Source organism: Telmatherina bonti, assembly GCF_933228915.1.
Source record: "Telmatherina bonti genome assembly, chromosome: 9".
Taxonomy (NCBI): domain Eukaryota; kingdom Metazoa; phylum Chordata; class Actinopteri; order Atheriniformes; family Telmatherinidae; genus Telmatherina; species Telmatherina bonti.
In genome coordinates this window covers 13,461,829-13,478,091 of record NC_136627.1, presented here as the reverse complement: position 1 = coordinate 13,478,091, position 16,263 = coordinate 13,461,829, and the positions used below count along the sequence as shown (strand labels likewise).

General features: G+C 38.2%; 1 protein-coding gene across 2 annotated transcripts in view; it reads left to right on the top strand.

Annotated features, from left to right (window-relative positions):
- Positions 1-16,263, top strand: part of igsf11 (immunoglobulin superfamily member 11) — a 122,306-nt gene that overhangs the window by 92,359 nt on the left and 13,684 nt on the right. For both annotated transcript variants that reach the window (XM_079246665.1, XM_079246664.1), the window contains one exon: positions 10,392-10,555. In XM_079246665.1, coding sequence (XP_079102791.1) covers positions 10,392-10,555 — 164 coding nt within the window. The remainder of the gene's footprint in view (positions 1-10,391; positions 10,556-16,263) is intronic.

Genomic DNA, 16,263 nt, shown 5'->3' with positions numbered 1-16,263 from the left:
ATGTTTGCCAGGGTATTTTCTCACCCACAAACTTAGGTGTACATTTAATCCACAATCTATGCTTGCCTCTAGGAATGCACCTGACTGGCACTAAGTTGGGAAAGGGGTCATGGTGAGGGTGGGCCTCACAGGGACTCACACAGAAGATAAATCATTATAAGCCCTTATTGCTTGAGAACTGCGCTGACCAAATCACCTGCAAAAGTGCTGCTCCCTGAAGGCTTCGCCCATGCTGGCGGCCTTAAAATCACTGTCCTCATTCAGAGAGCTGCTGAGGGGGAGGAAGAAAGAGTTAGAGTTGCAGTTAAGGACACATTAAACCAGGCAGAATTAGTGGCAAAGGTAACAAAGATAAGAAGAAAGGCAAGTTGGAGAATTTAGAGAAGGGGCAATCCCTTTCTATAAGTCAATTAATAACTAAGCAGCATCAGACAAGGTTATCCCAGGCTAAATGCTAGTTCCAGGAATAGTTCTCTAGTATTATCTGTTGGCTCTGGTGTGACGACTGAGAGGCTTAGACGGACGTGTTTACCTGTGTTGTGCAGACAGTGCCAGGAGTCTGGGCTAACTTTGTGTTGGGAAAGGAAATGTGCCATAAAGTGACATTTTGATGGCCTGTTAGCATTATGTGCGTGATGAGTTAGCACCCTAATGCCCGTCTGCATGGTACATTGGTTTATTTATTTAAGCTTAAGAGATCTCGAACAATTTCTGCAGCTGACTGTGTTCTATATATATATATATATATATATATATATATATATATATATATATATATATATATATATATATATATATATATATATATATATATTCTTCCTTCCCGTATCGAAGTCAACAAAAAGTACTCTTGGAAGTGCTGCAGTAACTGTCTATTACCTCTATACTATCTGCACCTGGAAACCTGACACAAGTCATGACTTACTGCCTCATTTGGGGATGTCTTTGGCAGAACCATGCTGTGGAAAACTAGTTGAAAGAGACTTGAGGATGACAGCTGTGAAATAGCTAAACAGAGCCCAGTGCCAATCATGTCATCTTACTGGCAGATAAGTGTGCTTGCCAGGATGTCAGATTTACATGCAGACACAGTGACAAGTTTGCCAAACATGTAAGTCTGCAAGGAAATGCAGTGACTACACACAGAGATGTTACAAGGTCTGCGAGATAGCCATGGACTAGGAGGGAAGTCTGTGACTTTGGGAAGAATCAAGGTCTGGTCCTTCAGCTGTCATTTAAAGCTACACACAGAGCAGCATGTGCTCGCAATGTAAAAACAGTGTTTTAGGTCTTAAGTGGTACCCTGTGAGTATGTGACGGATATCTCATATTAAAGCTGTTTATTTGCAATTTGTGTTCACTGAAGTTGGTACTTTATGGTTGTTGTTTTTTTTTTGGACATTGTGTGTATGTGTGGCTGTGTCCAGGGCTGCATGTGCAGAGCCATCTGTTTGCTGCTTTAGCAGTAGTCTTCCAGTGCCCAGGCTTATCTGTGCACGAGGGCAGTGGCCTACTTTAACCTTCTGCTTGCTCAGTGCACACATGCAAGCACATTACTTTAGCTGATCACCTGTCGTCTTCTTCATAATAATCTCTTAATGTATCAGAATTTGCACTTATTCTTGGTGTTCACTCAGAAGAACTGAATCAATCCTCATTGTTACTGTTTTTTTTTGCAGCTTTAGAGTACAATATCCATGACTTCTCTTCCCAATATCAACACATAAAGCCATTAGTTCAAGAGGTTTGATCATTATCTTGCAGGTTAATGACCATTCTTCTCAAACAGAGTTTCCATTCATGTCTGTGAAAAGCAAATGTGAGTCTAAGCAGACGCCGCAACAAACGCTCCATGCTAAAGCTTGTCGGATGTGTTTGTAGTAGCAGTGCAGGCAGCACAATAAGCTCTGCTTGTGAGACACGATTCAGTTTAGAGAAGAGTATTAAGCTACAGTATGTAGGCTAGTCAGTGGGCCCTGCTCAGGGGTTGGCTTTTTGTGGCTAATAGGTCAGCTGGGATGGGCGGGGCAGCGGATGAGGGTGAGGATGAGCAAGAGGTTTTAAAGGCTATTTCATTGGATGTGTGCTTGTTGGACAGGCCTGAGAGGAAAGGAAAGGAAAGGAAAGGAAAGGAAAGGAAAGGAAAGGAAAGGAAGGACATAACATTTAAACGAGAAAAGTGCTTGCAAAGCACGTACAGAGTTGTTTCAGTTTTCATTGATGCCACTCTTTTAAGCAGCGCTTTGTGTACTCTGTAAATATTAAATAGAACCAGCATTTGCTGCTGTGTAAAATATGAATGAGGACCTTTTATAACAATTTCTTTGGACTGCTGTTATAAACAACCCAATTGTAAAGGTTCAGTTTTTTTTTTCTTCTTTAATTTGAGGTGTAAAATCATTTTTCATCCTTGGCTAGAGAGGCATGTACAATTTTAATGCCATCAGCACATCTCAAAAAATGTCACGGATAACAAAAGAGAACTTAGATATAAGTCAACAGGTCACAAACATGATTAAATATAAAACGAGCATCTCAGAGAAGCTCAATATTTTAGAAGTTTAAAGATGGGAAGGGGCTCTGCACTCAGTCGTCTCTACAATACATAAAGTCATTCGTTCAGAGTTGGGATGCCACGCAGAGCAGCTGGGTTAGTAGGTAAATGCCATAACAGACTTGGATTAAGTTCTGACCCATAGTCCTTTACTGGAAACTCACTTAAGTTTGTCTCGTCAAATTAATTTGAGGAGGGATTTAACTAAAAATTCCCCTCATAGAATTCTGGAAACTAACATTAAAGTGACTGCAGGATGAATCTGATGGCAGAGATTATTTTCTGTGCCTAACTCAGAAATCATGTACGGTAAAATACCATCAGGCAAAGAAAAACTGTGTTTTAAGGGGGTTTAATTCAAGAAACATACAAGATGAATTATTGAATAAGAAATGACGACTTCAAAATTGTTGTATCTGAAGCCAGCAAAACATTAATTGTTATAAGTTAGGTTTGGCTTTATTAAAGACTTTTTTTTTTAAAGGTTTTGTCATGAAGACTGGGAGTCAACTGGTATTTTTTTTACATACTTACCTCCACTTATAACCCATTTCATCTCAAATAAAAGCTTCATCTATAGCAGACAGACGTAAGAGTGAGGGTTATCCTTTCAGGTAATTCTTGGAATGAAAACATTAAAAAATACATATTTTTCAAACATTTCTTCATTTGAAACTATCCAGTTTAATCACATTACAGCATGTCAAAGGATTAGTTGAATTTCAGACGTTACTACAACTAAACAAGTGCTCTAGCAGGGGATAGTAATTAAATGGTTTGTGCAGAAAGAGTTGTGGTTTTGTGGCAACATTCTTACCCCAGCGGATGTTTTGAGCCTAGTGCTTGATGAGAGATGCCATCATGCAGCTGGGTACATAGTCATACCACCTGAGTTTCACAGGACTGTCTTTGCTCGCTCGTTGGTGCCTCACAGGCAGGGGCAACAAGGCAAGGTCCGCTTCTACATGAGCAAAACTCATCACGAAGCCCCTGGGTCTTGTGCAACAGAACGGGCCACAAAGCTACGTTTGTTAGAGGGCACAGGTGTCAGCGCACATGAATCCATGTGTGGATGTGTTCACGACTCTGTTTAATTTCACGGTTTTTACTTTTCTCTTTGGTTTTTTCTTTGTGGACTTGCTGGGGGTTTACTGAAGTTATGGAAATGGGACATTTAAAATAGCCATTCATGTCTAAAGATGCAGATTAAACAGGGAATGCAATGACAGCCATCAACTTGCTCGCCTACAGGGTCTAAGCTCCATCTCTTACCGCTTCTTGATATTTCTTTCACTTCTTTAAAGGTGGAGTATGTAAGATTTTCAATAGTTTCAAAATAAGTTGACTAATAAAATAACTACAATCATAATTACATAGTTTTTTGAACATGTAGGTTCCAGTCTGTTCATATTTGATGCGTTATTAAATTACAAGTTTAATTAATGACAAATGACAAAAAGCACATTTTTTACTGGTAGGCAAACATTTAAGAAGAGTCTTTGTCATTAATTAAACTTGTAATTTAATAACACATCAAATGTGGACAAACTGGAACCTACATGTTTTAAAAACTATCTAATTATGATTGTAGTTATTTTAATTTTTTTAGTTATTTTTTTTAAATATTGAAAATCTTACATACTCCACCTTTAAGGAGTCCCACATTCTTACATATTTTGGAAACAATGACTTCATACTGATATGCTTTTTAGGGTTTTTCTGATTCAGAATAAAAAAATATTAAAGTCCAGTATTAGATTTAAATAATCTCAGACTTGTGATGATTGGATGGAAATCTGAGGCTCAAAGTGACAACATTTATTTCACTTTTACATATGTATTAAGGTGATGTCTTTCTTTAGTCCTTGTCTTTGCTGCATCATCAATCATCTTCCTTATACGCACGCGTGCATGTGCATGAATGTATTTCTGTGTGTGTCCTACAGAAGCCCACCCAGTGAAGCTGTGCCAGAAGCTCATCACATCACATCACAGCATCAGGGGCATCTGTTTGAAACAGAAATAAAAGCAAAGCCTATGAATAAAAGAGCCACATGAATAAAAACACAGAATGCAAATGACTTGCTAAGCAGGGATGGTGTGTTTCTCTGTGTGTGTGTGTGTGTGTGTTGATGATAAGGCGGAAGTGTTGAATTCTCCCCGCATTTGTTCTCCATCCCATCATGGCTCCTCCACCTTTGCTTGACTGAATGAGTGAGTGCAGACACACACATATCGTGCTCTCTGAGGTGTATTCTTTCCTCGTGCATTAATCAAGCGCAGTTTTGACACTTTGATCCCAAAAGAGGAGAAAGAGCTGTTTTAACAGAGCCGTTGGTTCTCTCCCTCACTCCACGAGCACCACGAGCGCTGCCTCAGGTGACTTTATCAATTAGGCCTCTCTGGACACCTCAGCATCCGCTCAGCCTTATCCTGACCTCCCTTATTTCACTCTCTCCCTTTCCTGTCTTTCTTTTATTCTCATTTGTTCTCTCAGTACTGCCCTGTCAGAGTCATCTCCCTCTTTCCGCCCACCTTTCATTTAGTCTCCTGCTCATTCTTACATCCTTTTTGTGCTGAGAAGCTGCCGTGTGAAAACAGATTCCACTTAAAGATGAATATGTAACTTCAATCAATGGCTGAATGTCAGTTTTGCTGATGTATTTTTAGAGAACAGCTGTAGTTCCCGTATTTTCTTTTTGGTGTCATTCTCATCAGAGGAACGTTGACAAAACGGAGTTGAGATGCTGAATTATTCAAAGGAGGATGCAAAAGATGTTACATCCTAGAGCCGCGCACTGTGCTACTGTCACTGACAGAAGCCTAATAAGATAGACGATACAGTTCCCCGCTATCACAATACAATACATCACCGGAGGCAGTAGAGGGTCAGCATGAGAGACGAGCTTTTCCCTTTTTTGTGTCAAAAGGCTGGTCTGGGTTTTGCTGAACAATGCCTCGGGGCAGCTCAAGGCTAGATGTGAAAGGAGGAGGGAGGAAGATATTTGTCGATAAAATAATGGAAAGGCTTAGATGCTGGAAGCATTAAGGAGGGAAGCTGCACGTGGCTTCTATGCACATTAGGGTGGAGAACCCTGCTCTAAGTATGAATTTTTCACCAGGAAAATGTGGGATAAGCACATTTATCCACATGTACAGAACATAGTAGTGACATGAGGTTTACAAATGGTAAAACTGTATTTTTAATTTCTTGTGTTTTATAAAGACATATTATCTCATTAAAGTGACAACTTTGCTTTTATTCATATCCAAGTCAAACCATATGTTTCTACATTTGATTATATCCCTTTTATTATTTTTGTAATGATCTAAAATTGCTTTTGTTTATACTTCACACTATCTAACCACATTGGACAGTCAACAATATTGGGCTTTAAACTTTCAATTGCTTGACAGAGTATAGTGCTACTATCCACCCCTCCTACGTATGTTTTTGTATTTTTTTATCTAAATCAGATGCACAGAATCACATTTGTGATCAACAAATTAACAAATGAAAATATAAGTATTATACATTGCAAAGAAAAATGTAAGCGTAACTTATTTTTTTTAAGCCTTGAAAATGGAATCTCAATTTTAACATATGGTCATTTTGTAACACAAAAATGACTAATTTTAGAGTTTTTGAGCCTATATAATAAAACTAATATGGTTTGCTGTGTTAAACAATGTGCTTGTTTCATATTGTGGTGTGAGACTGCATTAGAATAGTAAAACCCTAAACTAGGGCTAGGCGATTAATTAATTTAATTGAATAACTCGAATTTGCTGTTTATGAAGATTTATTTTAATGAAAATTGAGATTTTTTTTGTGCCCCACCAGCACCTTTTAGTGACGTCAGCGCACTGGTTTCCCACAGAACCGCATAAACACAACAACATGGCAGCTAGCAACGAACGAGTGCCCCCTTTTTGCAAAATATTTGTAAGTTTCGACAAACAACAATTGTGATTTGCGAGTGTTTCCATTGAACAGTGTTTAGCACATTAGCATCAAGTTTCATAAAATCCCGTTTCTCTCGTGTAAGTGGGCACGTAGTGTTATTTTGGGGTTTTCTACTTATTGCGGAGAATTTGCTTAGGATTTCTTTAAGCTATTCCCCCTCACTTTCTTTTCTAAAACTCTGAAATTTGCTGTTGTTTGTTCTACACCGCACCATCTTTACCGGAAATTAACTGGTCACGACCCCCACGTCACGTCACGTCACGTAAACGCAATAAAAGTGTTTCCATTACAATTTTGTGAGATATCGAAATGTCTGAAAAACCATCTCTTGAGATCGTAAAAACTTTTTTAGCATAATTACACAAGTGAAGTGAGGCCTATTCTTAAATGTATGATCAAAAGTTAAAAACTATCTCATAGTGGAAACGCACCAAATACAAACATGTTGTTTGTGATGTTTACAGGGGCAGCGCCTGCCATGTCTTTTTACAATCTTGTTTAAACAGCTTAGTCGCACTTTAAATTCAGCTAAACTCCTAGGCTGACTGCAATAAAAGCATTTTTGAAAAAGAATAATTTTTTACATTTGTAATTTGTCATTTTTTTCTTTACAGTAGAGGGAAAAAAGCAATTGAAAATCAGAAATCGGATTTGGTTTAAAAAAAAATTGAGATTTATATAGCCCAGTCCTACCCTATACGTTGTGCAAAATAGCATTTCCACTACCTTCTCTTGGTGTTAAGTTATTTACATCAACTTATTTTATATGTCTTGATTATTAAAAAGATGAAAAAATTTCATTAACCTCACCCCAGACAAATACTGTAGCTCCCTACTTTTGTACCAGAAGTCCACAGTGAATGCATTACCATTCATCCACTGCTTTTCAGATCTTTTATGGGATGTATTTTGGAGGAGCAGCTGTCTACCAGACATGCTTCATGAGTGGAGCTGAAGAGCTGCCGCGGCGCTTTGGCAGGAGTGTGTGCAGTAATGAGGCAATGCCAGGCAATGCCGCTGTTTTCATCTCTTAGATGTGTCCCTAAAGGGCCACCATACATGTCACCAATGACATGCAATGATGAGTATGTGTGCATGGTGATGGGCAATGTTTCATGTGTCTCTGATTTGTTAAGGCATGTGTGCACTGTGTGTGTGTGCATGTGGCTGGCATGGTGTTTGCGTATGTTCTTGTTTGTGGTGTTGTGTGTATTGTTTGGTGGTGGGAGCTTACAGGCTCTGAGCGCAGAGGTTCTCTAATCCAGTGTTTTGAAATGAGCCCTCCAGCTGTTGTGGGCTTGAGAGACTGCAGCCTTGGAGGAGGCTTAGAGATGATAAGATGCTCCTTCTATCTTCATTCCTCTAGGATCTTTCTCTCATTCTTTGTTTCTTTCTTCTTCCCTCCTCTTATATCCAAGCATCTCCTAATTTGTCTCTTTCATTCCTAAATCTGGCATGGATGATACCTGAAGTATGCACCCAGTGAATGTACACACTTATACTGACGTTTCTTACAGTCAGACATTCTTTTAAGGTCATAACAATTCGTACAAACTTATTTCTTGTTAATCCTCCAATAAGAACATAGATAGATTTTGTGCAGGAAGTGAACAGAGGACAGAAGAGCAGATTAGTTGAGTGACCTAAGACTTTGGTATTTATTGCATTTCTAATAATGGCCTCACATTGTAGATGTCATAAGAGGTAATGGGGGCTCATTAGCCCCATAGTGACGCACACACTGATGGGATTCTGCTCCTTCATGCACAGCATTATTTCTTAAGCAATTCAGTTACTGGGAGGAATCATGCTGCTTTAAATGATACGTATTGACATTACAGGGAAATATAGTCCCTCTAAGTGAAAATGTCTCCATAATTTATGGGAAATCTTTTTAGCCTGTCCGTCTCTTATACGAATTATAGCTGAGCAGCGCTGCTTGAGTGCTGTCTATCTCCTTTTTGGCCCAGCAGTGGGCCTGTAGGGGCGTCTGTCAGCACATGGGAAGTGTGGGATGTCCAGCAAGTTTTAGACAGACAGACATACAGCGAGCAACAGGAAGTCTGTCAGCTACTGTAGAAGATGACACTGGTATTCAAAGCTCTAACTGATCCCAGTACATGGGTCTGGAAATAATAATAATAATAATAATAATAATAATAATAATAATAATAATAATAATAATAATAATAATAATAACAATAATAACATAATAATAATAATAATAATAATAACAACAACAATAATAATTATAAAATACATAATATTATTGTTATTATTATTATTATTATTATTAATAATAATAATAATAATAATAATAGTAATAATAATAATAATAACAATAACAACAACAACAACAACAATAATAATAATAATAATAATAATAATAATAACAAACATTACAAGAACAATAGGGTCCGGACTATATTTTGTATAGCCCGGACCTTAATAATAATAATAATAATAATAATAATAATAATAATAATAATAATAATAATAATAATAATAAAAATAAACAGGTATTTAGCATGGCTCCTGACCTCTAACCATTACATTCTGGTGGTTTCTACTATTGACTTGGCAGGAAAGCAGAAGCATCATCTGACATTATCAGTAACAGGGACAATTCACAGGACGCGATCAATTATCTGTAATCATATCAGTGCATCATCCTCCTCACCGTGTTTAGATGAGATTACTTCCCCCATTGGGGTTTTTGGACATGGATACATGCTTGCGGGGGTGATTTAACTTAGTTTAGGTCTTAATGTCTTTAGCTGCTCTAGAAATAGATGCAGCGTGTACATTTATGTCTCCCTGGGTCTGTTATGGGTGACAGCTGGGTCCAGATGAGAAAGTCAACTTCTGAGTTTCTAAGTGTGAGATGACAGATCTCTCTTTTTGCCGAGCAAAATGCAATATCATTGTGTGAGCTGTGTGCCCACAGAAAGCAGCAAATAGTGTCTGAAAAACCAATACTATCCCCACTTGTCATGTTCATTTACCCTGTATTGATATCCACTGTGATCGCATGAAAAAGCGAGACGTTTTAGGAGATGAATAAAATGAATTACTCTGGAGACAGCCTATCATGTCTCTCCATTTAACTGTTGCATATTTCATGTGATCCTCCTCTGTGTGGTTTAGATGTCTGTTTAGCTGCTGAGAGCATTTCAGAAAAGTAGGTTTGTTTTGCTGAAAAGATTAGAAGGCGATGAAGAAAGGATGTGCTGAAAGATTAAACATGACTTCTTGCTTCTTAGAATATGTATATGTATATGCATGTAGCCTGTTCAGATTGGTCCCTCGCTCTACGGCCCTATGGCTGCTAGGGCACACTCCAGCTGCCCACAGCCCTAACCAGGATAAAGCCAGTGCAGAAAGTGGACAAATAGACATGCACAACATACAGGTTTTGCTCAAGCTGTCCAAACTGTGATCAAACAGCCCACAGAAAGACTTTGAAAGTGTTGCTTTTTCTGACAAAGTAAAAAGATCCATGCTGCCTCTGAAGTCAGAATTTGGGGCTGATGTGTGTGTCTTTTTTCCTTAGAAACACTGTAGATGTGCTTTCTCTGATATGGGTTTTCCTGTTCTGTGTGTGTAACTTATAGATCAAGACATAAACTGACAGACATTTTACACACGGGACTGCCATGTTTGAGTTTAAGGTTGGCGTTGGTACAGTTTCTCAAACTTTCTAACATGGAGACACCAATTAGACAGGCGCTCCAGTGGATTTTTCCTAGTTGGATTTAGGAAAATTTAGCTTCTAAGTTCACGTGGGATGCACTATTACAAACAAATCTGCTCATAGTTTCTGCGATATTCTGTGTTCAGACAGTGATGACTGCTTCTTCTCACATGCAGTGTGTGTGCGGGCCTTGGATGTGACCGTGTCCCAGAGCAGCATTCAAGTGGCCCGAGGTCAAGCAGCCATCTTGCCCTGCTCCTTTACCACCAGCGCTGCCCTCAACAACCTCAACATCATCTGGATGGTGATCCCCCTGTCTAATGCCAACCAGCCAGAGCAGGTATGAACCACTTCCATCCATTCAATGACACTGCATCCTTTTTATTTCTTATGTTTTTTTACTTTTACAGTAACAATTCTATGTATAATGTTTTATTGAAATGTGTTAACTTACATTTACAACTGTAGCAATAAAAACTTTGTACACTTCAATACTACTGTAGATTGTCTAGAGATACAAAACAATAAAGCTCTGAAATGCTCTTAACTTGTTTTCAAATGCAATATTACCACAAATGCATCAATGGATCGACACACTGCTCCCTCAATGTTACAGTCAAAGCAGGTACACATGATTAAATTAATTTAAGATGTGAGCCAAGGTGTCAGATACAGCGCAAAGAGAATGTCAGAGGTTGCATAAATGCATAGAAAGTTAAAAAATGATACAAGCTGAATGTGCACAATAGACATCAGTGGTACAAATTTAGATACTTTCTTAAATTGCAAGCGTTTCTGACTCAGAAAGTGATGCAATTAAAGAGCATTGCAGTAAACTACATCATATGTCATGATAATGATGATGATCATGATACATTGCCAGCTGTATTCAAAACTGCCAGCTATCATTAGAGGTATGTGATGATGTAAAGTATACAGTTCTACAAATGAAATTTTAAAAAAAGGGTTTAAAAAGAACTGAACACTGCACAGATAAAGAAAAAAAAATCACACACACATGACAAACATGTCAGGTGTGAGGGGGGTGTATGATATCATTTCATATCCATCGCTGGCTTCTGAATTGAATCAAACTGGTTTTGTGGCAGAAGTTGTGATTAGCAAACAGAGAATAGCTAATTCAGTCAATATAGAATGGTGCTGTGATCAAACTTAATTTACATCTCTTGTCAATAGCAAACAGTGATACTCCTGCTTCACTATTGGGGAAAAAAGAGATCACAAGCACAAATGGTAAAATGCCAGCAGAGCTCGATGTTGCACTTGCAGCTAATAGACACAACAAAATGATGGTGGGATTGACTATTTTTAGTTTTACTGGTATCTCAACCCATGAACTAAATGCTCACTTTTGGAGTCTTCCCAGTCACATTACAGAATTATTTAGTGCTACATTATGTTATTGAATAGTATGAAATAGGCAGTTTTGAATACAGAGCCTTTGTGAAGCCCCTATACATGTGCATGTAAAGTGTGCCAAGGATTTCAGTTACAAGCTACACACACAACAGTTGCAAAGGTAAAACAATGCAGACACTCAAAATTTCTCTTTTCAGTGCATCTGACAGCAGCTACAGATATTAGTTATGTAAATTGTAGTTTATCATAGACTAATCTAGATTTACTGTTGTGCTTGAAAGTTGGGAAACTTTTAGATATATTTTTTATACCTGCGTGAATATGAGATCTAAAAAAATTGAAATTCAAAACCATTGTCAAACTAAAGGCAAGTTGTCATATTTAAATACAGCCTTCTGGCTCTTTACAGTACCAGTCAGATGTTTGAACCATAGACTGTATATAAAAAGATGAACGGAGCCTCATGACATCATCCATAGTTTCTAAGGAGCAGAATTGAAGCTCGGTGGGCAGTTCCTACCATCGCCATCTTGGCAGAGGCATGCGTGTCGTCTTGCCCTGAAAATACAAATATGGGCAGAGAGGTATAGCTGAGTGGGGGGCTGTGAGCGTCATGGTGGATGATTGACATCTGGTGAACTCTTTTGCTTTCCATAGCTAAGCGCTAACCAAGCTAACCCGGAGATAACAGGAGCTAACCAGCTAACGGTGGTAAGCGGCCTAAAGCTACATCACGTTGTTAACCTGCTAAAAAACCACGGTTGTTCTACGTTCTTCTTACTTGAAGCGGGAGATCAGGTACCTGTCAATCAAAAGGACACCCCCTAAATATGCTGAATTTCGAGATTAAATTACTTTTAAACGGACGAGTAAAAAAAAAAAAAAGAATTCACTCCCCGCACAGTTGTCATAAAGGTAATATTAACCTATTAAACCGAAAATGGATTTTTGAACCAGGCTGTAAACATGTTTATTTCTGCCGAGAAGTTGGCCCTTTTAACATGGGAGTCTATGGGGATTTGCTCTGTTTTTCAACCAGCCTTAGTGGATGAAGGGGGAACTGCAGTTTTATGCACTTCCACATAGGCTTCACTTTTAACCGCCGAGGGCTCCGTCCATCTTTCACATACGGTCTATGGTTAGATCACACTCATCCAAAACATTAAATGGGAAAATGTGTCCAAACTATTGAATGGTGCTTTATTTATTTAGATGGAACAATGACTTCTGAATTATACTAAATAAATTTAATCAAGTCTTTGATAAGAACAAAAAGAAAAAACAAACAACCAAAGACATCACAGTCTGAAGCTCAATAATATTGTTGAGGTGAGAGGTGGGATGAGGTGAGAGAGTGACGGGATGGATGGATGGATGGATGGATGGACAGATGACATAGACTGGTTGGATGGATGAATTAATAATGGATCATTCACAAATGGTGGGATAAAGAAAAGGAAAAATGAGTTTTCCATTGACATTGACAAAAATGACTATTGGCAAGCCAGATGATTGGACAAGTGGTTAAGGTTGTTGCCTAGTTCCCAAACCGAAGCCCTCTAGGTAAATTCATTTGTTGGTGTATAGTGGGCAACAGCGGTGACAGGATGCTTAGATACATCTGATTATTTTTTATCAATAGATAAATAATGTATGTTTAATCCTTTAAACAGTGTGATCATCCAATGTTTTTTGGCCAAGAATATAAAAAAAAGTTTCACAATTTTTAAGCACTACAGTGGTAGCAAGGCTAAATGTATGTAGGTTGTGACACTGATAGGATAGCAATATGTTACACTGCTCTCCTTTTAGAAACAGCACATTAACTGCACAGCAAAGACCATCTTAAAGCTATATAAACGGATGTGGGATTGTCTAAAAAGTGTGCAAAGTAGCTTGATGAACACAAACATATGAGTGAGTTTACTGTATGTTTTGCTTTTAATTTAGTTTTCCTGGCTTCCCTTATTTTTTTTTTTCTGCTTGTTTTTCTCACCTTGCCTCCCTCCCTCTTTGACTCAATTTTCCTCCCCCTTGCGGGCCCTCTGTGATTCCGTTTGAGTTATTTTACATGCAGCTGCAGGCCGTACAAGCTCACCTGCCTCCCTTAACTTTGAACCCCACTGCTGGTCGGCCGTCCAAATAACACAATCATCTTCTGCACTAATTAACTCACGCCCACGACAGGCCCTGTATCGCAGCTGTTCTCACCACACATAGACACACAAAATACTGGCATACATAAATACACTTGCACACACAAACTGGCCTTGAAAAGCCTGCTGGTCCAAAACAGTGCATACATGCATACATGCTGGGTTTGCATCCTGTATGTTTACTGGCTTCACACATACATGCAGAATGGACAGTAAGAGCATTAATATGAGCATGCATTTATCTTTATACAAGGAAGTGAGACCATAGCACAGGTATTCTCTCATGCACACGCATGTGGATAAAGAATTATACAGTTGTATTCACACACATACTAAAGAAAAAAGCAGTATACGCAAACACAAATAGGCACTTACTAATGGATGAACGTGTAGAATTTTCAGATGTGAAGCGATGATGGGAGTTGAAATATGTAGCAGGCTGAATAATACTCTGTGTCCCCATACTGTGCCTTCACACTATATTGAATGACAGGGACATAAAAGACGTACAGAAATCAGGGGCACAACCTCTTTGCCCACACATGCATTTAGCTAAACACTCTAAACACAGAAACACTTGTAAATGTTCAGTCCCACATGTGTTGTGGCACTCAATCTGCGCACACAAGAAGAAACAAATACCGTGCGAACAACAATTATTCCATCAGCTTGTGTGCATGAAATGAGTGAGCAGTCAAAAAAAAAAAGTGAGATGAGATGAAGTGCTGTGTGGGGTGGCAGAACAAGTACAAGGTCATTTAAAAGAGAAAGGGTGTCATAAATGATTACAGTTGATGCTAAAAGCCATTAACAATAGAACACTTACAAAACTGGCATTAGCAAGTTTGGGAGGCAGCTCTTAGATCTGTATAGCGCTTGAATTTGCATGCGCTGTTCAGATGGGTCTGTCGGTAATGATGCACTGTTACAGCAGAAGGTAAAAGCATGTGATTGTCAGCTTCTTTGTAGTGCAAACACGGTTGTTTGTTCTTCACTAAATTAATCCTGTTATGTTTCCTTGACGCTTTGATTGCTGGGTTGTGTAAGGCCTCACCTTATGCTTTACAGCCTTAAGCTTACACGGTTGACTCCACAGTACAGAGTAAGGGACTTAATGAGTCAAGTCTAAATGTGACAGCCTGGTGCTTTTGCTGTACATTATGCTCAGATGCTTGATCTCTGAAGTAATTAGTGCAAAGGAAAGCCATAGGGATTTGTATTTGTATCATAAACACGAACAAAAATTATTGGATTTCTACAATATATTTAAGCTTTAACCAGTCAGTTTACAAGGATATGTTATGTTGCTACCACAGATAAATCTCCCGAAATCAGTGTCAGAAAGCAGTCTTTCAGATTTAGGTTTTGATTTCTTTTTTCCAGACCCAAATCAAACAATTAATTATAACAAATTTAAGCTAAGATGAAATAACAACAAACCGGATTAAAATGATGAACTTGCAAGAAAGACTTGAGTAAAAATTTTGTCTCCGAAGGTTTTATTCCACCTCATGCCAACTGGATGAAAATCAAACAGAAACAACCAGTGTGTTCTTTGTTTCTCATTTCTAACTGTTTTGGATCTTTTTATTGATCTACAGTTTGTTTATAGCATCTTCCTGGCATCTAAGTCTTGATTTATGGGCAGATTGGGGTTTTTGTGTCTTTTGTTGTTGCATGTGAGATATTTATCTCTAATTTTAGTTTCAGTTTTGCATTTTAAGTCATTTTTGTTCTATAAAAAGCGGTTTTCTGTCTTATGTTCAGTGTTTGCATTTCCTCACTATACGTTTGTTATATCTCATAGATAATTGCAGTTTGCATTTCTTTGATAGCTGCGTCTCATTTTGCGCTTCATCCTTCATCCTTCAACTCACTTTGTCCTGTTTTTATTGTTTCACAGTTATTTTTGTCATGTCGGTGGTTTTGCAAATCCAGTTTTGTTTGTGGGATGTTCTCTGCTATTTTACCTTATTCTGGGATAAATGCTATAATCCTGATTTTAGATTATTGACCCAATCATGGGGGTCCTGTGCTTTTGTTTGTTTAACCCTCTATCAGGCAAGTAACTATTTTTGATCACTTTGTTTTCTTTCATTTTAAGCATAAAACAATTTTTTGACAAAAATTTTGTAACAACAGAATGGTACATACCAGAGGAACAATTTTAAGTTAAAAAGTCTAATTACAAGGTATTTCTTTGAGACCCTATAAAGGGTTAACCCATTTAGCAGTTTGCTCATGGCTTTATTTTCAGCAACACAGTGATTATTGTAGCATCAAAAGAAAAAAAGAAAACTATATTGGACTTTGTGTAACTGGTCTTGTATTGAAGGGCTGAGAGGTAACCTTTGTGGTATACTGGTGATACATGTACATATATACGGAACTAAATTATTCATCAAAATTACATCCCACTGTGAATCTCTGCCTGTGTAAATTTTAGACTCGATTTGTTCCTCTTTGTTTACTGCGTTTGACTGACAGGTTGATCTTCGGATTACAGCGTGTT